Source organism: Tamandua tetradactyla, chromosome 15 (assembly GCF_023851605.1).
Source record: "Tamandua tetradactyla isolate mTamTet1 chromosome 15, mTamTet1.pri, whole genome shotgun sequence".
Classification (NCBI taxonomy): domain Eukaryota; kingdom Metazoa; phylum Chordata; class Mammalia; order Pilosa; family Myrmecophagidae; genus Tamandua; species Tamandua tetradactyla.
In genome coordinates, this window is record NC_135341.1 from 6,715,861 (window position 1) to 6,742,749 (window position 26,889).

General features: G+C 34.5%; 1 protein-coding gene across 3 annotated transcripts in view; it reads right to left on the bottom strand.

Moving 5' to 3' along the window:
• The window catches only part of CNTN6 (contactin 6), a 386,131-nt gene that overhangs the window by 22,241 nt on the left and 337,001 nt on the right, over positions 1 to 26,889 (bottom strand). For all 3 annotated transcript variants that reach the window (XM_077128663.1, XM_077128662.1, XM_077128664.1), the window contains 7 exons: positions 13,041 to 13,216; positions 12,570 to 12,687; positions 11,599 to 11,757; positions 11,349 to 11,498; positions 8,444 to 8,514; positions 1,470 to 1,704; positions 1,241 to 1,356 (listed from right to left, as the gene is read on the bottom strand). In XM_077128663.1, coding sequence (XP_076984778.1) covers positions 1,241 to 1,356; positions 1,470 to 1,704; positions 8,444 to 8,514; positions 11,349 to 11,498; positions 11,599 to 11,757; positions 12,570 to 12,687; positions 13,041 to 13,216 — 1,025 coding nt within the window. The remainder of the gene's footprint in view (positions 1 to 1,240; positions 1,357 to 1,469; positions 1,705 to 8,443; positions 8,515 to 11,348; positions 11,499 to 11,598; positions 11,758 to 12,569; positions 12,688 to 13,040; positions 13,217 to 26,889) is intronic.

Here is a 26,889-nt window from a genome sequence, read left to right on the forward strand (position 1 = left end):
AATACAAGTACGTATGATACAGATTCAAATTGTAAATTAGAGAAGCTGGCTTTTGTATATTGTCAAAATTAAGTATTTCATGAAATATCTAAAGATTATCAGCTTGAACAAAGAGTATAATTCAGACCCAAACAAGATTCGCACCATCAGTTGAAGATTTCAGTTATGACATTTTACTATTTCTGACATATTTTCCAGAGTTCTCTAAATCATATATTAATTAAACATTCAACCTATACTTTGCATTAATATTGTTATAGGTATTAGCAATGTTTTAGGCACCTTGAAGAAGACAAAGGAGGTTGAAGAAGACAAAATAAGGTTTGGTGCCTGCCTTCAAGCCCCTTGTAAACTAGTTACAGAGTTAGAATATATGTGAAAAGAAAGCATAGGATTCATTCCAAAGAAGTGATAATGTTATAAGAGTTCAAAGAAAGACAATGTCAGAAAGTGATCAGGAAAAAGTTCATAGAGGAAGGGAGACTAGAAATGGAGTTTGAGAAATACAAAAGGATTCTGTTAAGAGGTAAGAAGTAAGTCACCCCAGAAATGGAATGGCAGAAACACCTAGCATATGAGCAGAACTTTCTGTTTGGACCAGAGGTTCATATTAAAAAAATTTAAAAAGTACAAGGCAAAATTAAGGAAGTTAGAATTATATATTTACCCTAACCTCAAAATAAAATAAGCTGTTACTCATTTTTGAGACAGCAAATTTACAAGTTTAAACAATGGTGAGATATTAATAAATCTCCTTTAATCTTGTGAGTATGAAGGCCCACAAATGTTAAATGATTTGCCTTATTTCATATAGATTGCAGAGAAGAGATTTAGGAGAATCTAAGTCTTCTCTTATCACTTAACTAGACTCTGCCTTTTCCAAGATGTCCAAATCATTTCAAATCACTCTCCAATTCACAGAGCAGTTTTCCCAATGAAATTCTTCTATGGTTTAAGACGACTGAGGATTCAACATTTACTCACCCCAAGAAGCAGGCTGCAATGAGAATAATTACATAAAATCATCACCTGATTTTGATCACATTTAAAATGACCATGATTTGTTAAGCTGCATGATTAAGATCACCTGGGAAGACTACCACATCACCTCCCCTCTCCTCTATAACTTTAGGTGTACTATTACAGGTTAAGAACTAGGTTAGGAGTATATGATTGAAAAGGAGCTATTGTGTACTTAGCGGTTTGTACATAAAGGAAAACTGAAATTATTGTGAATTACCTCATAGCCCAGCACCCGTCCAGTGTTTCTATTCCAGGCAATAGCATTCCATGAAACCTCCATTTCAGAAGCAGAGAAACTCTGGACATAAGTTCCTCTTGGGGCCAGCTGAGGTTCTATATCATTCAGAGAAAGACAACCATCTTTAGCAGAGTAATTCATGGTAAACTGAATGCAAAATATGCATGCAGTCCCAGGGAGAACCATTCTAGAACTGACTGCAACTTACCATCTTCTCCAGAGTAGACAATGGACACGGTGCTCAGAGATCCTTCTCCTTCGTTATTATAGACACCCACTTTGACTTCGAAGGGAGAGAGGGGGATGATGCTTTCATTTCTGTAAATGAATCTTGATGATTCCACAGAAGCTACTCTTTCTTTGGTCCATCTTGTTGAGCCAACTGGCCGAAACATGATGATATATCCAAATCCCTCTCCATTCTGTAGCTCTTCTGGAATCGACTTGGGCAGAATGTGATCAATCACTGAATATTTACAAAAATACTTCATCGAACTATTGCAATGTTCATTGATTATTTTGTTTGTAGAGATAAACATGGGTATGTACCTTGTTTAATGAAGTATTTAAAAATGACACTTCTATTGGAATGCCAATTAGGAAAATGACGCCAATTAAGGTACTCAGATAAATAGTTGAAGCATTTAAACGAAAATAAAAAGAGGTTTTGCTATTTTTATATCTCCTTCCATGATTACCCATAATTTGTTGTAATAAAATGGTTCAGGAGATTGCAAGGCTTTATAATCTTTGTTAAAATAAAATTTTAATATAAGTGCTTTAACTCAGAGCAAAATTAACTATTTTAAGGCTAGCTATATTTTTCTTTCACAATATTTTTCAAAAAATATTTTAAGATGTAGATAATACATTCTTTAAGATTGCATAGCATGTTTCCCACAAAAGCGTGTAAAGGACTTCCCAATATTGGCTTAAATATACATCGTCATTAGTTGTAACATGTGTGCATTTTTCTTGACATTAACAAAAATATTCTCCTACTTCCAACCGAAACAAAATTCTGTAAAATACATGTAAAATCGAACATTATTACAATTACAAAATAAAAATTGATACATGTTTTGCCCAATTTTTCAGGCCTTAAAAATTATAATTATGTGAAATAAGCAAATTAAAATGAATGTGTGCTTGAATGTAGATGAACATTTCACCTGATTACAAAAAAATTATACTTAAAAATCAATGGAATGGAGTTATTTCCAAAAGAAATGTTTTCACTCTTCTTTTTCCTTTAAATATGCTGATAGACTTAAAAAAACACCTGACAAGACATAATGTTCTGAGTCCCTATCCACACATCTTCATTTCCGGGGCTTTCTTACTCATCGGTCACCATTTGCTTTATCACATTATCCTGGCACTTGGACCACACCTGATTACCCAGCTATGGACACCAGAACTAAAAGCGTTCAACTTGGTCAGTCACCATGCGTGGTCTAATGAAAAAAATCTTCATACTCTATAGTGACTAGTGAACCCAATTAATTCTTCTCCCTTAAAGAGTTTGAGACACAAGGTTGGGGGCAAAAATAGATAAACATGGAGCAGGTAATAAGTAGAATTCTTGCAATAGCAGGAACGCTGAAGCACTAAAAGCTAAAAGAAAACAAACTGTAAATAATTAGAGAAGGAGCAGATAGAATTTAGCTGGTGGCCGAGTACGAAATTGGAAGTAAAGCAAATGGAAAGAACTGAGTTCCAAGCACGAGAAACCAGTCAAGCTGGGGCTGGATACCAGAGCAGCTGACAGCAGACTGAGCTCAGAGCAGTGAGGAATGGTGTTCTGGCTCTTCATTTGACCTGCCTGCTTGGTTGCTGAAACTTGTTCTTGTCCTCATTACTTCCCTTGTGGCTTTAAAATAAATACCCATTAACAGAGATGACCTGAGTTGGTGTCTATTTCTTGCCAGGAGCAACAGTTTAACAAATACAAAAGGTGAAAAGAGGAAGACAAATACAGGTCTTGAAATCTGGGGAAAGAAAATGTTTCCTTGTATTAGTTTCTCTTCTCTTTCACAGGGAGAGTAGAATGAAAGATTCAATTCTGAATGATATAGGAGAGATTTATTCCACATTAAGCAACTTACTAGAGCATTCAATTTTTGATGATTCTTTGATCTCAGATTTAATCAATTCATCCAAGTAAATAGAAAACTTTTCCTTTTGTTATAAAGCAGAACTAGAATTTCTCATTCTCATGGCGTTCTCTCAAGAAAGATCTGAGTTCAACATGTGTAGTTGGAAGAACATAAGATTTATTTAGATTTTCCTTTTATTCTTATATAGATAGAGAGCCAAATGATGAAGGAATATATATAATTTGAGGTGGCCAAAAAAAGTTTTCTCCTTTATTAACGAAAATGCTCTGAATAAAGAAGTTCAGAAAGTTTCTATTAAGATGGACAAAGAAAAATAATATAATTATGAACCCAGCGTCTGTCTTGTCTTTAGTATGAATAAAGACAAGACAAAGATGAATAAACTATGGCTCTTGCGCTGAATCTGGCCAGCAGTCTCTTTTTGCATATGAGTTTTTGTTTTTTGTTTGTTTTTTTAACAAGGCCACAAGCATCCATTTGTGTATGAACGGGTGTTTTTTAGCTACAATGGCAGAATTGAGAAGAGATCACATAGCCTGTGTGCAAGTTTGAAAGTACTATGTATCCCAGAAAAGTCATGAATCTTGATCCAATCTTGTTGGAACAACCATTTCTTTTAATCCTGATTCAACATTGCAGGTTGTAAAACTGTGATTAGATTATCTCCGTGGAGATGTGGCATGCCCAATTTTGGGTGTAACCTTTTGATTAGATGGTTCTTGATTAGTTTACTGGCATCTTTTAAAAGAGGAAACATTTTGAAGAGAGAAATGACAAAGTCAACAGAAATGACAGAGCTGATAGAGAGCAGAGACACAGATGTTTGGAGATGCTTGGAGCCCCAGCAGATGTTGTCATAAGATGTTAAATAAGCCAGAACCTGGAGCCAGCCAAGGGAAGTCAAAAGACGAAAGCCAGCCCTGAAGAAGCAAAGTGAGGAACCCCACAGGAGCAGAGGCTGAAAGCAATGGAGCCCAGGAGCAAGGGACCAGCAGATGCCAGCCACGTGACTTTCCAGCTGACAAGAAAGGCCTTTCTTGAGTGAAGACAACCTCTTGTTGGTGCCTCAGTTTAGACACTTTCACTTCCTTAGAACTATAAACTTGTAACTTATTAAATTCCCCTTTTAAAAAGCCATTTCATTTCTGGTATATCACGTTCTGGCAGCTTCCAAACTAACACAGCAAGCAAAGCTGAATATCTTAACTATATGACCCTTTAAATAAAATAATGTGTCAACATGCAGTATAGACTTCTATCTTATAACTTTACTATATTTTATCTTGTGTATTTAATTTTATAGTCATATTTTATTTGAGATATTTACCACAAGCACCTCAAATATTTTTGGGGGTATAAATTATAAGAAAATAATGAATAAAATTACCCAGAAAAGTCTTAACAGATTTTATATTCTGAAACATTCATGCCTAAGCGATTAGAAAACAAAACAAACAAAGGAACACTGAACTCACATTAATGTGGCACTGGAGAAAATACAGGAAGGGTGCATATTTCAGGCACATTGCACAACAGTGTACTGAAATGAGCTGCAATGGGGGTTAACCACTAAAGTGATTACTTAAATACCATAAAGGTAGATTCTTCTGACTGAATTTAAAATGGTCTGTGGAGTCTGTATTTGTTTTGTGAACTCAAAGTGTATTATTTTATATCCTCATTAGCAGTGACTTTGGCCTGCTATGGTCTCTCTTCCCAAACTTTCTTTCAAAATATAGATTTTAAAAATTATATATATATTTCAAATAAGCTGTGGTTGTTTTTTTTTTCTTTCAATTGCCTTATTTGTTCTCTTCTCTTTTGCAATCTATCTTGCCTGTTTTATTCTTATATACATATAACTATAAAGTTATATAAAGACTATTAAGAACCTGCTTAAGTTTATAAAGGATGATATCGTTCCTGAACTCCTTTCATGATTTGTCGAGGCTGCCCTCTCAATAGTGTTCATTAAATAGAAAAAGTTACTAAATGCATTCTGGTCATCTAAACTAATGTACAAATATTTATAAATGTATATAATTTATTACTTGAAGAAGTTGGGGCACCAGAAAAATTTGGCTTGGTATCTGTATGCAGGTGATGCCAAATATGAATAATAAGTGGGATTACCTGCACCCATTAATTTGGTTTCTGCAAACATCTGCATATCTGATATCCCAAGATAAAACATAAGGAGGACATTAGTTTAACTGTTTTAAAATGCAGCCAGCAAACATTTTTCTGTAGAGGGCCAGACAGTAAATATTTTAGGCATTGAGGGCCATAGAGTCTCTGCCACAATAGCAAGGAAACAGCAACAGGCAATAAATGAATGGCTGTGGAAATGGATGGATTGATTTACAAAAACAGGTAGCAGGCCACAAGTTGTGGATTCTTGTTTTAGGTTTTTAAGAATAATATAAACAGGAAACTCCTCTCCCCATAGATTGTGTTAAAACAATTATATGTTGACCTTTAGGAATTTTTCACCATGAAGTTGAAAAAATAAGGTATGATGAAAACATTTATGTGACCTTCAAACAGTACTGAAATCTAAATCACCTACTCACTGTCACAAACAAAGCAACTATCTTGTTGACTCTCCTGATAATCAGTGTTTCCGGTGGAAAATACTTTTGGAGGAGCAAAAATAATTCAGTGAACTTAGTCCAAAGGTAGATCTATTAGGACTTTTGGCTCACCCTGAACTATAAAATTGCATGAAGATAATAGTCATTCTAATGTAGGACAAAGTAACATGAGTATGGGGAAGAAAGTCCACCTACATCGCATTTCTAAGCTTAGGTATCCATATCTGAAAAGGCATTACTTACCTCCTTAGATTTTTGTGAGGACAAAATGACTTGATGTGCTCAGCAGAGCACCTAAAGCTCTCTATGTGCTCGACAAATATCATGTCCCACCCTTCCTCAGTCCTCTGAGGGTTCCTTCTTTCTCAGTACACATCCATCTATTCACCTGGTCCTTACTGAGGTCATTCCACATTTCAGGCACTGAACTAGGTCCGTCATGTTGCACGAAATTCCATATCTACAAAAGACGAGGTGCATGGCAGCTACACCTGGTTTCTGCCTCTGTCCATTATGACCTTGTGAAAACAACATCTCTCTCTTCCAGTTTCCATTCAAACTACTCTCTTTAAATGGGAATTTTGTAAGGAAAAAATAGAACTGTATATAGTAGAATTTCTCTACTATAAAATCACTTACAAAGGCAAGAAATCACTGTTATTCTACAGTAAGTTTTCTTAACCTTGTCACTATTGACATTTTAAACTGGATGCATCTTTATCACAGGGAGCCAGCCAATGTTTTGTAAGGTGTTTGTAGCATCCCTCACCTCTACCCAGACGCCAGTAACATGCTTCTCAGATGTGACAGTCGAACATGTCTCCAAATACTGCTCAATGTCCCTTGGGTATGTGTGTGAATAGCACGCTCTCCATTGAGAACCCCTGAGATCTGTATCAGGCATGTTGATTTTTTATTAAAACGTTCATGGCTCTCATGTTGTTAGATGCAGTATGAAAATGGCCAAGGAAATGAATGCTTTCACAATATAAAAGAAATAAACACAATGTTAAAAACCTGTATACAGAGCAATGACATGCTCTTTTATCAGTTTCAGTTAAGGCTCAAAGCCAAGGGCAAAAGTATGAAGTGCCATGCATTCTAAAGGGAGACATCAGACCATTTACATCAAGTTTTCTAGAAAAACATAACCTATCACCTATATAAAACATATACAAAGGAAGGCACAGTTTGTTTAGGGACATATTATTACATTCCTACCTCTCTACCAAAGTGAAGTAAAGGGATTATTTCGTCTCCACTATCTAACCAAGTGAAGAAAGCTTCAGAAAGAACCATAAGATCTGGCATTTGGGAGATGCAGTTTCTTTTGCCTGTCCAATGCCTGAGAAAACTTCTAAAGGGGAGACGAGAGTAGGGTAAACTATGACAGCAGGGTGAAGAGATACGGTAAGTGGGCCTGCAAAGCACTTCCAGCAAACATTGATCAAAGGTGTACATTTTCTGAGGGAAAAGGTGGAACCCCCACAAGGGAGCAGTCGTGAGCAGTATTGAAGGTACTCTGCCCACAAAACGTATCTGGAGGAGAAAGAACCTCTGTAGGAAAAGTGTGGACATGGTCCACCAGAATCCAGGAACTGAGAAGACTAACAAGAAGCCAGTTGAGCCTGTACCAAGAAATCAAACTGGAAGTTCCCAATGGGGGTGGCATCTCCCAGGAAGTCCCTTAAATATCCTGTGAAATAGCAGTATCAGATCATTTGCCATATTCAGAATACCCTATAGCCATATTACAAACGTGTTAGCAATTGTACCTTTTTTAACCCCTTTCTTCTCCTCCAAGTCCCAACCTACTGTAACTCTGGAAGAACCAGAGGTAACATAGTGAATGGGGAAAGAGAAATTGAAGAGCAGAGTGGAGAAAAGGTGAGTAACTGATGACAAATTCCCTTCCTCGCTACAGAATTCCTAGATTGAAGCAGACCTGAACTACAGGAAGTGAGAAACTTTAGGATGGTTGAAAGTCTAAACCACACTGAAATTCTTTGTAAGTAAAAAATGAGCTTTTGTGTTAATGCTTACAAACCACCAGCAGGCCATCTGCCTAAACTTTCATCTAAATGCAGAGATCAACTTGGCAGAATTGCAAGAACAATGGTGAGGAATGCAACTTTTTTTTAACTATGGTCTACAGAGTCCAACTCATTCAAAATAAAACAACTTCTAGTTCACCAAGTAAAACAATGCTACTGACCCACCCTCAACAGACATTGAATATGTTTTTTTTATATTTAAGAAAAAATTGTGCTGAGTTGCTCATACTCTCTCACTTTAGGAGAAATAAAAGTTTCTAATACCTACTCTAAATAATTCATCAGGAGTCGTTTCATGCCATGTATTTTTATGTATTCTCAATAGTGATAAAAAAAATCTTTCTGTTTTTCAGTATTCTTCCTGCCCAGCGAAATCTTTTTCCTTCAAAATAACTCACTTGGACAGAAAATTACCTCCCACGTAATGATGAGTTCAGATCGACTTCCTCCACCTCCGTTGATATTTGTTGGTGCCACGACGGGGACTAAAAACAACCAAGAGAAACAAGTGATGGAAATTATTAAAATATGTCTTCATCAGGAAGAATTTTGCTTCTGGATTTCACCTTTCAAAATCTCATGCAGGGACATTGTGAGAGAGTTTTTGCATTTTTAATGAACATAAATTATGTTTACACATATCCAAATTTCTAAGAGAGAGGACACAGTTGTGTTTGATACATGAGCACTCTGGCTCCAAAATTAATTAAAAATCGAGTAACACCGTGTATTTGACATTATTATGCATCATCTACTAATTGGCAAAATGATGTTCCATTCAGATGGTAACAGTGACACTGCTGATTTAGTACCTAATTATGCAGTTGTGCTGTAAACAAGTTACTGAGGCAGTATATTAATTAATTCTTTTTTTTTCAATAAGCAAACTAAAATAATTCTTCTATTTGTTAGTCATTTGGATACTTTAACATTTATAAACAAATTCTTTACAAATCTGTAAATAAATTATTGTCTTAAAACTCCATGTTTGAATCTCCAGTCTCTCAGGATAAAAGAAGAAGGACATTTCCTCTAACTTTTCATTACAGAATCAGGAGATTTTCTTCAGTCAAGAGATTCCCTCTCTTTAACAGCAGTAGTCGAAGGCTCTATGGGAGACCATTTCAAACAGACACTGGTCATTTTGCTGACTTAGAAAAGATATGTCATTCAATTGTACCCTTGGGACGATTAGTATAATGAAGGTAGATTGTAAAATAGATGACAATTGTGTGGTGTACGTGGGTGGGTGGAGGCATTATAATATTTGATCAGAATGGAGTTGTACTTTATTTATGTAAAAGTTTTGAAAGACATTGTTTTTCCTGCCACAATGACAAAAGTATTCTACATCTGTGATAGTGGATAAATCTGTAGGATGTATTTTTTAAATGTTGAATTTGAAATTGTGTTTATTAAACCATTTTTAACCAATATCCAGAGGTAGGGTAGGAGCTTCTGGGTATGGGTGGGGAATGGTAGGTAGGGATTACAACATGTAATGATTAATTGCTTATTTTAAAGTTGTCTCTCTCAGCTACAGAGACCATCCAGAGAAATCCACACTGCTAATTTAATCCCATTTCACATACATGTTTAACTCTATCAATGACAGTTCTATAAAATCTGATTATTCTTTTTTATGGCACCTCTCAGACATCCATTTTCAAATTCTGATTTACCCTAACTTTGCTCTGTTTTGATCTTCTTAATTGATTTAAAGGTCTGCCTTCTAGCTGCACCCTAATTTCTGATTTCTAACACCTTTGGCAAACACAATGCACATCAGAGTTAATTCTATGTAGGTGCTGGGTTTAAAGCACTGAGCAACTCTTCAGGACCTTTAAGCAGTTTAGCTACATAAGGAAAATTATTTTAAACTACAATTTACTCTCCACGAAGTTTCAAATATTCCCTGTAACAGAAATGTCCTCTCTTCATTCAATTTCCTAATGAAACATACTTAATCCTAAAACCATATTGAGAAGAATTCAGTTTTTGATGGTTCAAAATAAGAAACAATTCAGCGTAACTTGGAACCTCATGGATATTTTTATGAGTACTAAATTTCATTATGCTACTGAAATATCAGCGTGTTAACAGAGATTTGTGGTTAGTAGAAGGTGGCATAGGAACTTGACTGAAGAAAAAATTAGTCAATCAAACACAAAACCACCAAAATATAAGTCAGCTGCATGCAAATATCCTGAAACTAAAGCTAGAATCCAGAGTCATGGGCCACAATCTGGAGATTAGAACACAGCAGGTCTGGGGCAGGGCCTGGGAATCTGCATCTTTACACACTTCTCCAGGCCAATCTATAGCTCATCCCATTTAGACACCTACTTTGGGGAGAATGCCGGAATGGAAATCAGGAGGGCTGTTTTCAAATGCTGGCTCTGTCAGTTACAACCAGCTAACATTCCAGGTCTTTATTTTTATCCTCTGTAAAATGAAGGAATATCCTCTAAGCTCTAAACTTCTAGGATCATTTAATTTATGATATTGCTATATAATATGTCATTTTCTAGGCCCCATCCATTACAAAAATGCTAACCTACTTTTTTTAAAGGAGTTATTGACATCTGACAGTCGAGTACACTTCATTGAGGTAAGCTGTGTTTGCTAAACAAAGCCTGCAACAGCAAAACAACCCTTCAGGCATGCGATGAAATAAGAATGTAAACTTTGTTAGCTACCTGCAGCGAGCACATCAAATGTCACCCTGGGTATGAAAGTTCAACAGTGGAACAAAGAGGATCCATTGATAAGGGCTTAAGAAGGCGTAATTTCTGAGCCAGTCTCTACTTCTGTTCTGCTGCTCGGTGAACCAATTGATTCTCATTTAGGGCTTCTGTTAAATGAGTTTAGGATTCACCTCATTTGCATAAGGAATCATTTATACTATTGCTCAATGAATCGGCAACTAGGTCGGAATTGAGAAATAGATGGAAATGTATGGCTGACTGCACCAATAGAGTCTCAATTAATTTTTGGCTACAACATTTTAATGAGACATGTAGTGACTCATTTGCATCTACAAATCTACTAAATCTCTATTGGATTTTCACTAGAAAAGAGATGAGATGTGAAGACAGCTCCTGAACAGCACTTGTTTTGACATGCCGGCTTCACTGAGATCATCTCATTGAACCCAATTTTCGGGGGAATTACACCTTGCCTGATGCAATGATTTATGGCCTTTGATTTTGAGCAAAAAAAATGCTACAGAACCTATAAAATATTTCCTATTGTTTTCTTCAAGAATTTTAAAAACACGAAGGTTCATTCCCATTATTAGAAGATAGTGATTTCTCACCTGACGCTTTGGTCCTTAACAATTCTGATGGCTTACTTGGTTCTCCAATCCCAATGCTGTTCCCAGCAACTACCCGAAATTCATATTCCACCCAAGGACTCAAACCGACCACTGTCGCGTTGTGCGTCTTGCCATTGAGAATTTCTGGGACTGAAGACATTGAAAAGACATTTAAGACATCTAAACTGGCACCAAAGACAAACAATCAAGCAATTTTAGAAAATGGTCCCAAGATACTTGCATGACTTACCAGTCGAAACAGCCTGCCATCCCACGGAAAACGGGGTCCGCGTCTGAACAGTGAATATTTGAATGGGACTATTGTTATCTGGACCAGGTCTCCAGCTCAGCTGAGAAGTCCCGCTGGAAATGTGCTCCACTCGCACATCTTCTGGGGGACCTGGAGGACCTTGAAAAGGATGTTTTATGATGACTATATCGCAGGTTATTAACTTCATTGATTTGTGGCAGTGATACTTTATTCTTACTTGTTATACTTAGAAAATCAAATACTGATATAATGCAACTATTAGTAGCTCATTATTAGAGGTAAAGTTCTATTAATTCAGTTTACATGGTGAGAGATTAATTTTGAAATATCTCCTTTGAAGATTTGATAATTACAGTCAGGGGGTGGCTGAATATCACCCAATAGGGAACTCATCTTAAAAACTGGGAAGTGTTTCCTCCCTTTCCATTCTCAAAATGTAAATTAAAAACTGGGTGGGCCATGGTGGCTCAGCAGGCAGAATTCTCGCCTGTCAGGTTGGGAACCTGTGTTCGATTCCCGGTGCCTGCCCATGTAAAAATAAATAAATAATATGCATGTACACACACACACATATATAAATTAATAACGAAATGCAATGATGTGGAGAACTAAAGGAGCACGTAGGTTTAACCCTGCTCTGACAACTATGGTTTATTATGAATAGAAGGCAAATCTAAACTTCTTAGATCGAATAGAAGGCAAATCGAAGGACTGACACTGCCTATCTAGGCTGACCATTCACTATAAATAAACAAAACCTATTCAACTTAACATCAATATACACCCTACCCATATCCTGGAGTCTTGGAGTTTAGGTGGAAAAATAGTCTTTAAGAACATATCATGTGTCCCTATCATAATGTGCTCCCTCAAAGAGCTACCATTTAGACATTACATTTTTTTATTCTGAATAAACCATTTGATCCTTTATTTTCACCATTTTTTCTTACCTCTAACAATGATATCAGCTACAGCAGATAAATTTTCTAAAGTTGTCTGTACTGTGCATAGATATCTTCCTGAATGATTTAATTGAATATTCCTTATCATCAAGTCCCCAACAGATTCCTGTAGATACAAAGAGGAAAAAAGTTAAAAAAGAAAAATAACATAAATCACATCATTTTTTTAGAGCTGGATAAATATTAAATATGACAGCTATAAAATTAGGAGATATACTAGTATCATCATAGTTTCTCATTTTTTATCTTTTTAACATTTTATTATAATTGCATATAAAAACACGAATTTCTAAGAAATACATAAAAGAAAATAGGGCAAAATTAAAACAGATGCAACTTCATAAAGAGATGATGATTATCCGTGGAAATAAAGATGGAGAGAATAATTGTGAAAGATGTTGACTCACATAAAAAAAATTGATTCACTTTATTAAGCATGTAAAAATGCCAGCCACTTACTCCACCGATCCTTTCAAAATGAGCCACTCCTTTTTTTAAGTCTATGACATGTCCATTGAAGGACCATAGAAACACAACTTCAACAGAGGGGTCGTGAGACACCTGGCAGGGCAGGACTATGCTCTCACCAACAGTAACATCCATTTTGGAAGGTGGAACAGTAATAACAGTCTTCGCTGTTGAGAAAAATGCCATTATTTAACAAGAGCTAATAAAACAATAGCATATGGCCAAAATATATTTATTTCTTATTTATTGGCTACCTGCCATAAATGCAGCCCTTTGCTAAGTATTAGAGATACAGTGACAAAGGGGGAGAAAAAAAGCGTGCCAATGAATAAATTAAAAGTAAGGTACCTGCTCTTATGGAGATAAAACTCTACAGAAAGAGGTTGACACTAATAAAATCATATTAACAAATACATACTTATAACTGTGCTAAGTGCCACATATCCACACACAAACACATATATATATTTTAATGATTTTGCAATGGTTTGAAGTAGTTAAATGCAATGCGGATTGCTGTTATATTTAATATGAAAAATTTGGTTCCCCTTTTTCCTAATACTTCTGCACTTTTTTTTTTTACCAGTGTAGCTTATAACTTATAATAAAAGGGCATATTTTTACTTATATTTTAGGTAAAAATAGTTTGCAAAGAGAGTAGACATCCAAAGACAGAATTCCAGATATGTATTTACAATATACCACACATTTTTTGTTAGTTTTAAACTAAGATTCCAGTCACAACAGAACAATTGATACTGGTAACATCTCTAAATAGTCTGTTAATTTCATAAACTATGAGACAAAATACGTCCTTAAGAGCATAACTACAGTAATTTGTATAAAGAATCATAATCACAAGCTTGGATTTAAAAGTGTGAATGCAGCATACTTATTTTTAACATCATTGTGATAACAATTTTCCATTTTAGTTAAAGATAGAACATGAATAGGAGAGATGGAAGTTTTACTTTTTTTTTAATCCAGATTTTGTACTGATAAAATAAGGTATCCGCTATAAAACCTTTCCCTTGAGGAACGTCGCTCTGAGTGACAACCCTTGTTCTACAAGTCCTAGCATTTTATTGACCAAAATTTCAAAGAAATATTCCAAAAATATTTGAGGTATGTTTGTGAGTCTTGTATTTTGTTGTTGCTAAAAGAAATTCAGCATGATAGATCATATTTGAGTACTTTATTTATAACAAAATAAAGAGTTTCACTTCTAGAAGGTCGAGAATTGATCAAAAGTGCAACTCAGTAATCATAAAGAGTCATGAACACATGTTTGGATTTGTATGTTCACTCTCAAAGAACATGTTTTAAGGCATTTATATTCAAGAATGAGAATTTTAGGGAAACAATAGTGAAAAATTATCACACACTGAATTTCAAAATAGTGAAATGAAGATCCTAGAGAATCTCTTTTTTAAAAGTCAGACATCAAATAAACTTTCATCTTTACCAAAGAACAAACCTAAGTGTAGCCATTTGGGAGATGGACTAAAAGCTTCATTTCATTTTGGCTTCTTCAAGCTGCTGAAGACATCGAGCCATTGTTGAGATTGTATTTATGTGTTCATATATACATGTGATCATAGAGTGGCACTGTATTTTACCAATAGGATGCTAAATTATGAACCTAAGATTTAAAAAATTGGAGCAGTTTCTTTAGTAAATAGAAGTTAGAAAGTAATAATCCTGGGTTTTATGGTATATGTTGATAAAAGTTATGAAAGTATAAAAGTATATGTTTCTGAATATAATGTACAAAAACTAACTCAGTAAGATAAGTTCTCATGTTTTTCACTTTTAAAAAATATCCTTTCCCTTATTATTGGGTCTATATGTTTTTTTAATTCTAATAATTTCTAAGAAGACATTGAAGAATGTTTTTATAGACTGTCTTTTCTTAATTCCAAGCCTTATTCGCATTCTTCCCCCAAAGAACAAATAAATTACACCCAAGGTTTCAACAAAATTTTGGGCTAAGGAACATATTTTTCTTCTTGTGGTCTCTGAAAAATATATCTCTAATGTTTAATTTACATTTATAGAAAGATAAGTTGCTTAATTGGATGTGCTAGTAGACCAAAACTTCCCTGATTTAAAGTTTCAGATCATGCAGTTAGGATAACTTTCAAACATTAAAGATGGCAGCCATTTCTTCCATTTTTGACACTATGCAGTGACAAAATTAAATTTGTTCCTATATACACAGCTCATGGATAATACAGTAATACTGACTAAAAGTTCATGAATGAGAAATCAATTATTATAATTGATAATGTTCACTCTTTTCCATTAGTTAATTAATTTATTCATTTTGTAAGTAGAATTTATTGGAAACCAACCATGAATCAGCCTCTACTAAGTATTAAAGATGCAATGGTGATGGGGATGGGAAAATAGCACCAATTAATTAATTAATTAATTAAGGCACCTACTGTCATGGAGATTTAAACTCTACAGAGAGAGGCTGATATTAGTCAGATCATATTGACAAACATATAGTTCTATTGTGTCATATATTAGAAGTAAATGATCCATGAACATGCTTAACTGGTGAACCTGAGGGGTCAATTTCTTTAGAAAGAATAGTTTGAACTGAGAAATGAAAGGCAAGTAGGAGTTAGCTTGTTAAAAGGAGCAGGTAGAGAGAAGGAACTATATTTTCTATGAAGGTAAGAGCAAATATGAAGGATCTGTGCAAAGAAGACACGCAGCTTTTGGATGCAAAGCAGTTATTTTGCTGGATAAATGTAGTACTAGGCAGGGAATTAAAAGGGAGTAGAAAGTGGGAAAGATGAGTCTGGATGATAGGCAGAGTCAAGATGCAAACTGCAGGTGCTACTATGGTCACCTACGTAATTTGCTGGTCCCAGTGCAAATCGAAAATGTGAGTTCAAAAAATAGGAAAAATGTGTCCTTCAAGGCACTAAATATAAAACTTTTTACCTTAAAAGTTTTTTTTTTATTTATAAAATATATTTAAGGTAATGGTGATGACAAGTAACAACCAAAATTTAAAATTGTATTTTCAGCATCATAATCTAAGCGTAGTTCTCCCTGAAGAACAGCCTTCTGAATGGGTGAGGGGGTATGCAGGAGATATTTTTTAAATGCTCTCCCACATCTCATGTATAGCTGTCTTCATCCTGTGGTAGGCAGCATTCTGACAGCCTTAGGATTGTTGATTGCTATCCCTAAGAGTTAATGTCTATGACCATGCACAGATCCAGCTGAGAACTCAAAGTCAATACACCACAGAGAAAAAAACACATTTGTCGGAGATTAACAAAGTGGTTCTTGAGCAGCAGAAACATACCAAATCTTCCATGCCATTCTGGGGAAAGAACAAGGACTTTGCTTTAGCCCATTAGCAACAAGTTCAGATTCTTCCTTTGTATGTACCTTAAATTCTTAAGAAACCCAGGCATCTGAGAGATTTCTTTAAGCACTATGAGAGTGTGGTAATGTATATATACCCATATACTCTCCTAGGAGTGTTTGCCTACCAGTAGATATAGGTGCAAAATCTTGAAGCTCATTAACACTAAAACATTTTCTGTATTTGTGGATAGGTTAGATCATTAGGGCCTGAATTGCAACAAATGTATACAAGGATGCAGCTAAAAATGCTTGTTAGACTCCATCATTTATGAAACTTTGAAATTCTTTATGCTTCTACATTGAATCAAAATAGAAAAATAGTTATTCTTTTTCATTTTGCATAATTGCATTCTTCTTGCATACTCCTTAAATATTTCTAGAAAGTTTTATCTGATGGTTTTAAAATATTAGCGTGCATAAGAACAACTGGAGAAGTTTTTTAAAATGTCAATTCCTGTGTGAGTGAGAATTTCTGATTCAGTATAACTGCAGGGGTCCCTAGAATGTGTATTTTTAACAGGTTTTTCCAGTTGATTTTGATGTAGTTAGTCCAGGGACCACGCTTTGAGACATAGTGCCGTACGTTCTGAAAATTGAACCAGAAATTTCTATTTGAGGAAAATCCAAGCTACTTAAAATGTATTGTCAGAAAGTCTCTAGTGCTTTGGATTCCAAGAAAAAGTTATATCAAGTAAAATGTTATTAGTAATGCCTCAGAAAAAAAAAAGGTAGAGGTCCAAGTTTAATTTAAGTAATTCTGTATACAGTATCTGCTTTTAGAGTTTCACGGTACATTTTAGCATATCTAAAACTTTGAGTCTTCCTGGATTAGGGAAATTTTTTAAAGTTTATTTATTTCAAGGTTTCAAACTGTTACCAGATTATAGAGGATTTCTGATCCATGTAATACTTCTTAATACATCTGGGGATATAAGGGTTTCTGAGGAACAACTTTTGAAACGCTGCTTCCCATGTTTGAAGAGAATGAAAACATACAAACATACACATACATTTACTTATCATGCATATACATATGTACATATATTAGATGTTCAAGGAATTTGAACTCTGAATAATTCAGGAATAATTGTTATTTTTATGATAGGAAAGTTGTTTGTGAAAAAGAAGAAGCCCTTGTCTATTAGAAGTATATAATGAAATATTTATGGATGAAATTATATTATGTTTGAGATTTGCATCTAAATAAATGTAGTAGGGGTTGGAGAAATTGGTAGAAATATATATGTAACAAAGTTGGATAAGAACTAATAATTATTGACCCTGGATAGTGGATAGACTGGAAATCCTTCTAATATCCTTGCTAATTCTGTGTGAATTTGTAATTTTCTGTAAAAAAAAAATAAGACAGGAAGAAAATGATTTGGGGGAGGTAGGGAATGACTGAATGTTCACATTCGTAATAGAGAAGGGTCTTACCCGTTCATTTTCTGATGTGATGTAGACAGATCATGTTTTGAAGCTTATTCTAAACATAAATGTCAAAATTTCATGAAATTACAGAATTTTATTTACCATTTTTAACTTATTTCAGCGGCATAAAAATCATGATAAAAAATCAGCTTGAATCTAAAAATCTTATTCTTAAAGAAGTACAGAGGAGGGTTGAAGAAAATGGATGCTACTGCTTTTTAGTTTCCTAGGATGCCTAAAGCAATATTATGAAATGATTCAGCTTAAACAATGGGAATTTATTCGCTTACTGTTAGAATCCTGAAAATATCCAAAACAAGGCATCATCAAGGTGATGCTTTATTCTCAAAGACTGGCTGCTGGTGATCCTTGCTTCTCTGCTGCCTGGCAAGGCTCATGGCTGTGTCTGCTAGTCTCTCCCTTCTCTCTCAGATTTCATTAATTTACTCCCACTCTCTCTTTCTCTCTCTGTATTCATTCCATGTATAAAGGATGCCAGTAATAAGTCCCATCCTGAATGAGATGGGTCACAACTTAACTGAAGTAATCGTATCAAAAGATCCCATGTATAGTGGGTTCATACCCACAGGAACGGATTAGATTTAAGAATATGTCTTTCTGGGGTACAGTACAGCTTCAAACAGACGCAGATGCTTTTGATGATTAGGCTTGACCAAATTCACATCATTATAAAAGCATTTGTTTCAAAAAACATCTTTGGTTATGAGCACCTGAGCAGACATGAAAAATAGTTATATCATGATTTCAGGATTGTTTTGTATAATTTTTAAAAAACACATATTGGACTGGTTCCCTGTGTCAATAGCGAAGCAAACTATGACATAAGAAGATACCTAATTATGTTTTTAGAAGCCAGGGAATGGCAGTCAAATGGGTATTTGGCCTCACCTGGTTGTTCAGAAAATATTAAATTTTGCCACTTTTCTTTGCGTTTCTGTTGTACCTTCTCCTTCTGTAAGTGATAATCTTTCAGCATAGTTCTTCAGAGTAATAAGTGTTCAGGTGTGGTTTTTTTGTTTGTTTGCTTGTTTGTGTCACAAGCATCTCTTAAAGAATGGATGAAATGAATGTATAAGAAAAATCACCAAACCCATCTCCTTACGTACACACATGCAACTTGGCCTTCATTATTCTGTGACATTATAGCAAATGTTGCTAAGATACCAATAAAAAGTAAACTAGTGTATAAATAGCACTTCAAACAGGTGACAAAATTCTCCGGTTTCTTCCCTCATTAGTTCTCTTGTGAAGACCAGAAATGCATACTTATAAAATCTGATCCTCTTAATAGTTCCACAGAATCTCATTAATACACCAAAGACTAAAGTATAATCTCATTTACACCAGGTCAATATTCTTTATATTTTCTTAGTTGGTATATTAGTCAGGGTTCTCTAGAGAACAGAACCAACAGGAGATAGCTGTAAATATGACATTTATTAAAGTGTCTAACATAATTGTGGGGATGCATAAGTTCAAACCCTTATGGCAGGCTGCGAGGCTGGCAACTCTTATAAAAGGTCTTGAATTCCACTGGAGAGACTGGGTGGCTAAAGAAAAAGTGAAAATTCTTTCTTCTCCCATAAAAATCTTCAATTGATTGGATCAAGTCCAATTGATTGGATTCTCTCATTTGTGGGAGACACATCTTAGTTGCTCATTGATGTAATCAGCTATAGATGCAATCAACTTACTGATGATTTAATAAATCAGCATTGTAGTTTATTAACCAGCCATAAAATACCCTTGCAGTAATGGTTAGGCCAGTGCCTGACTGACTAGAGAATTGGGCATCATCACCTGGCCAAGTTGACACCAGACTCTAACCATAACACTCCATCCCTTGTCAACTTTGTAACTATACATATCACCTTAAACCATACTTAACCTCTAACTAGAACAAAATAACAGATACATGTTTCATCCAATAATATTCAACTGTCCTGTGTACAACTGGAAATGCACTAAATCTTTCTAGAATAGGGTGAAAGTTCTTAGGTAACATTCACTCTTAAACTTGGTATCCTATAACTTAGTAGTATAATATGAACAGTACAATTTATGTCATATGATAGAAGAAAACAAGATATTTGCTTTATGTGCAAACACAAAGTCATAACAAAGCAAAGAGGAAATACTGACATATCGTCATAGTATTTGTTTCTCTAACTTGTCATGTGGTCATAGGGCATATTTATCACTACCTTCTACTACCTATTCCATGTTCCCTTTACTCTCAGCAAGAACTTTCAGCTGGCTTTGATTCTTTGCCTGGTGGGGTGACCCAAACCTTAATTTCTGAAGTTTCTAGACCATTGGTAGTCCTACCTGGATTGGATTGTTGCATCTTTCCATTGACTTCAATAACAGGGCATGGTACTACTAAGAGAGGACTTACAGGATCTCCTACATTCCAGGAAAACTCTTCTTTTCCACCACTGTGTAGTTGAAGTCCTATTTCCCCTCTATAGTCAGGGTCAATCAGACAAGCCAACACAATAATCTCCTTCTTTACCTGTTGATTCAGAAGCATGAGAAGCCAAAAGTGTCCAGGTGGCAGTATTGTACAGCAGAATTATTGTTGTGTTTCTTGGCAGACCAGCAGAGCTTAAGGTTTTAGGGACAGGAAGCATAAGTTTTCTATTGAATCACTAGGATGATAATGAATGGTACCACTCCCATTTCCACTCCTTGATTCCTGGACCTGTGAATCCTGGCTATGGGAGAAACAGCACCATAGAGCAGACACTGATTCAGAGAATACACAGCCTCCTGGAGAATACTTTTCAAGTCTCGCAAGGTCTTACTACCTAGTTGGTATTGAACTGGTTCTTCAAAAAGCCAATCCATTGTTCTATCAACCCAGCTGCCTCTAGGTGATGGGGAACATGGTAAGACCAGAGAATTCCATGTGTGTACCTATTCCTGCACTTTATTTGCTGTGAAATGAGTTCCCTGATCAGAAGCAATGCTGTGTGGAATACAATGATAGTAAATATGGTATTCTGTAAGTTCACAGATGGTGGTTTTGGCAGAAGCATTACATGCAGGGAAGGCAAACCATGTCCAAAGTACGTGTCCATTCCAGTGAGAACAAATTGCTACCACTCACCATATCGGGGACTGGGTGTGGATCTCTACTGCTGACAGATTGGGCACTCAAAAGTAGCTGTAGCCAGGTTGGCCTTGGTGGTTGGAAGTCCATGTTGCTGAGCCCATGCATAACCTCCACCCTACCATCATGTCCACTTTGGTTATGAACCCATTGGGCAATGGCAGGAGTGGCTGGGGAAAGAAGATGACTTGTATCCACAGAATAGGTCATCTTATCCACTTGACTATTAAAATCTTCTTCTGCTGAAGACACCCTCTGGTTAAGTGAAAATTCTCTTCTTCCTTAAAAGTCTTCAATTGATTGGATCAAATCCAACTATTTGGATTGTCTTGTTTGTGGAAGACACACCCTTAGATAATCATAGATGTAAGCAACCACAGATGCATCAATTGACAGATGATTTAATAAACCATCCTTTTGGTTTATCAACAAGCCATGAAATATCCTTGCAGTAACAAACCAGTGCTTGCTTGATCAGACAACTGGGCAACATTGCCTGGCCAAGTTGACACCTAACTTACATTCACCTAACCATCAATCATACTTGGTATTGGAAATATTAGAACATTTCTATATTTAGTGAATATATATTTTCCTTTCATTTTAAAACTGATTATTGAATGCTAATACCAATAAAAGGGTTACATATTTATCTTAAACCCTATTTATTGATAGATAGCCTACCTACAGAATAGTGTACAAATGCCTTGTTAAATGATTAAATATATTTATGCAACTGTTACATCAATAAATAAATTAATACCTTCTCAGTAATACTGCCCCCAAAATAACAACTATTCTGACTTCCATCACCAGAAATTATTATTGTTTTTTTTTTTACTTCAGGCATATGGAATCAAGCAATTTATACCTTTTCTATCAGTCTCCTTTCACACAGCATTATGTTGGCATGATTCATCCAAGTTGTTCTAGGTAACAACAGCTTATTTTGATGGCTTTTAATATTCTATGGAATGAACATACACACTTTATTCATTCCATGATTAATAAACATTTGGGGTGTTTCCAGCTGTATATACAATTGATAATGCCAGCAAACACTCTCATACATGTCTATTTGTGCACATATTTCACAAACATACTCATTTGTGTTAGGTAGATACCTAGGAGTAAAGCTGCTGACTTACAAGATTTTCATATGTACAACTTTAGTAGGTACTTCCAAAGAGTTTACTAATTTATATACTCATCAGTTGTTCTATATCCACACCAACAGTTGGTTTTTCTGGTCTTCTATTTGCGTTTTCCCTGTTTTAGTAGAATTGTTTTATTAACAGATGTGCTTAATTGTAATAAATTCCAAAGCCTTGCTTTTTTACTTACGGTTAGTGTTTGTTTGAGAAATCTGCCTACCATGAGGTCAGGAAGATATTCTCAGATTATATTCCAGTGGAATTGATTTGTATATGTTATGAGTTAGGGATCAAGATTCAATTTTTCACACATGACTACCCAAATGATCTAGACCATTTATTGAAAGGGCTAATATTTTTGCCATTGAATTACAGTTGAAATTCATTATAAATAAAGTTCGTTATAAATAAAGTGACTATATAGGCATGGATTTGCTTCTGTGTTCTCTACTCTATTCCAATGATCCATTCATTTATCCTTGGACCATGCCACTAGTTTTATAATAAGCTTTAATATTACATAGCATTAGTACTCCAACAGATTGTGTCATTCTTCTGTACGATTTTCTAGGCAATTCTTCACTCATATATTTATATAACATTTCCAATTAGCTTACTCATTTTCATCAGGGCCTGCTGAGATTTTGATTGAGTTTTCATTGAACGGAAAGATAAAATTGGGGAGAATGACATCTTTACATGACTGAATACTCCAACCCATGACTATGGTATAAAACCACCACTTATTTAGAGTTTATTATATTTATTTCACTAATATTTTGTACCATTTAAAGATAATGACAGCTATACTCAATGTTTGAATTAAAAACCCGAAGCTGAATTTATTGCTAACAAAGGGAGAACACAGATGTTGATCATGTACCGTCTCTATGAGCAGAGCAGAGGCTGATCTTAGGTAGGATTTTTTATAAACCTGGAGTTTGGGAATTGATACATCTTCAAAAGCATCCTTGGGCTGACGTCATTTTGATGTCTTGATTACTTGGATGAGACTACTATTGAATGGCTGACACTCAGAGTCAGTTTTTGGAGTGAAACTGTTACTGTCAGAAGTGACATGTTATTATTAATTGGTTGACTTGCAAAAGTTTCTTTGAGATGATTTCTCATAGGTCAATTAAAATGGGGTTAAAATCAGTTTTAAGATGATGCCATGGCCACAGGTCCATTGACTTTTTCCTAGGAGTACAGGAACATTTAAGTTATTTTCAGTATTTTCCAATGTAAAGAGATTGTCATCATGTTTTCCTTATTATTTGATTTTGGGGTATATTATTATAAATGGCATAATTACTTAAATTTAATTTAAGCACACTTGCTATTAGAATATAGAAATTCAACTTCTTTTTGTTTATGGCTCTAGTATCCAGTGTTCTTGCTAAATCTACTCTAACTTTTTTTTCTACCTCTATAACCATGTTTTCTGAAATTAATGGCATTTTCTTTTTTTTCTCCCTTAATCTTAATGACTTTTACTTCATTTTCTTATCTTATTTCCCTGCATAATATATCCAGGCTGGTAACAGCAGCATCATTTTCTCATTCCCTATCTTAGATCTTTCAATATTTCACTATTAAATCTGATTTCAATTTTTCCATAAAGTATGATATTTTATGTGTTTGTGTAGTTTAAGATACTTAAATCCCTTTTTCCTATTAGTTGCTAAACTTCTTCTGTTATTTTATCATAAATAGTTGCTGAATTTTGTCTTTTTCTGCATCCACTGATAGTCCAAATTGGTGATCTATTACACCAACTTATTTCCAAATATTAAAGGAAATAAATCTTTTTGCATATTACTGAATTCCATTTGCTAATTTTTGTTTAGGCTTTCTTTATCTATAAACAAGTGTAGTAAATTAAAATAATACAGGGGCCTTGCATCGTCATGATGCCTCAGCATTAGACCTGTCCTTAGGTCCCTCAGTGACCACACCTGATACCTGCTTATGCAAGGTAAACATCTTCTCCCTCTCCTCTCCATATCATACCTGGGTTTGGACCATGTTAAAGTCAAATATAAACTCCCCAATCCCCAGTCTTGCTTGACCAACTCCTACAGTTCCACCCATGAAACCTTTTAAAATCGTAATCCCCAGGTTCACTGTAGCCTTTTGCTTCCTGTCTGCTTAGCTGGGCCTATGTTCCCAGTGTGTTCCCTGTGTTGCCCTTCACACTTCCATCTGTTTTAGAACCTGTGAATACTATATAAACTTTTCGTTCATACATCTCTGGTGTCACTCATCCTTGCTGTACCTGACTATCCATATAAAGATCCTTACAAACTTAACATGAAAGAAGTATCTTAGGATGTCCCAGTCAGGTTTTACTAACATGGTTCCTAAACTTTATGTGGTAAAGTGAGTTGGAAAGTATGTTCTTTCTTTCTGTTTATGCTATAAGAGTTTGTGTAAAATGTGTATTAACTCATCCTTAAATGTTTGATGAAGCCATTTCTCTAGGACTATTAAAATTTTGTTTTTTCTTGTGTCAGTTTTTATAACCGTTCTGTCAGAAATGTGCCCATGTAATCTAAATCTTAAAGTGCATTGGCATAGAATTGTGATCTTTTCACTCACTGTATGACTTAGAGTGATGCTCCCTGACCCTGATCTTTGCCCTGAAATTCAAAATTTTGACTGATCTATTTTTTTTAAATTGATTTTGATATGATCAATCTTGGTAGAGTTTTTTTTTTAATTTTATGAGTCTATTCAAAGAAATGACATCGCTTTTGTTAATTTTATTAATTTTCTATATGTTAAATATATTCTATTTCATTAGAATAGGAATATATTCTATTTAATTTCTTATTTTTATTAACTATTTCCTTTTAATATCTTGGAGTTTAACTTGTTGTTCCTTTTCTTATTTCTTGATATAAATACTTACATCTTTAAGTTTCATTTTTTTACTTCCTATTTGACTAGATTACTCAATACTAGTAATCTCCTTATAAACATAACTTAAGCTGTCTCCAACAATTTTTGATATTTTATATTTTCTACCACCAATATCTTCCAGTTACCATTATGATTTATTTTTAACACATTGGTTATTTAAATATTAAAATTGTGTATTTTCAAGTTTTGCTTTAACACTGTTTTCTAGCTCTATTCCACACTGCAATCAGAAAATGGCCAATTTTGTTGAGTGTATCGTTGCATTCTAGTTGAATATATATTCAAAAGGTGTTGCATGCAGTATCATATATATTTTAGTTAGGTTGAATTTTTACTTTTTTTTGTTTATCAATCCTTAAAGGAGTTATGGAAATATTGAGACAGTTATATAAATATATCCAAATATGAGTGTGTATTTGTTTATATCTCTGCTTAGTTGTGTGGTTTTCTGATTTATATATTTTGAACTTGTTAATATGTGCATACAAATTTAGAATATTACATTTCCTGTGGAAGTGACCTTACCAACTACGTATTATTACTCTTATCTCTAGTAATGTCTCTTGCCTAAAAATCTAATTAGCTTAATGTTACTCTAGTTACAACAAAATTTTTTTATTAATACTGACGTGGTGTGAATGTTTATATCCTTTTACATTCAATCTTTATATATTTTATATTTGTCTCATAAGCAGCATGTTGTTTTTTTCTTTAATAACACAGACTACATTATATATTTATGAATTTACTCATATGTTTGAGGTCAAATTTATCTTCTCAGTATTTTATATTTGTTTTACATTTATCCCATATATTCTTTATTTTTCTCCTTTTTGTGTGTTTTTGGATTAATCATATATAGAGACAGAGATATGTAGATGTAAATGATATAGATTGAAATTATACCCCTCTTTAGTTTATGGTCACATTATTTTTCATTACTCCTTTAATGGTCATGCAGGGGATTACCATATACAAGCTCGATCTATCAGCTACTACTATTAATTATTATCCATTTTCTTTCTGGAAAATACAATAAACATAATATTTTAGCTCCATATAATCCTCCAGCATTTGAGCTACTAATACTGCAATTATTTAATTCAAAATATATAAATACCTAGAAGATACTACTCTTGTTTTATACAGTCAATCATTAAATTAGCCTGCATATTATGCCTTTTCATTACTCTTTATTTCTTTTTTCATTCATATGTTTCAATCTGAGATTGTATCCTTTATAACTGAAGGAACTCAATTAGCGTTTTTTTTTTTTTTTAGTGCTGGTTTGAACATGATAGATTCTCTTATTTTATTTTATTTCTCTGAAAGAATCTTTATTTTGACTTCATTTGAGGGTATAATTTTGTTGCACATAGAACTCTTGGTTGTGTCTTTCAGACCTTTAAATATGTCATCCCATTGTCTTTCAGATTCCATGATTTCTGTCAATATAACTGTCAGTCTTACTGTTTTTTTTTGAAGATAATGTATTAATTTTCTCTGAAAACCTTTATTTTTCTTTTCTTTTGGTTTTAACTAGTTCATGCTCCATTAAACATTTCTTTGTTGGGGCTCACACAGCCTACTGAATAGGCTGTCTCTTATCGTTTTCTATTTTAAAAATTTTCCAGCAAATCTTCCTTAATATATTGCTTGTGCCTCATTTGTTCTCTCCTTCCCTTTACTTCCTTTTGGAACTATAATTTCACCTATGTTTGAAGTATTCATCATGACCTATATGTTCCTTATGGTCTTTCCTGTACTTTCCATTATATTTTCTCTTACTGTTGCAGTTTGG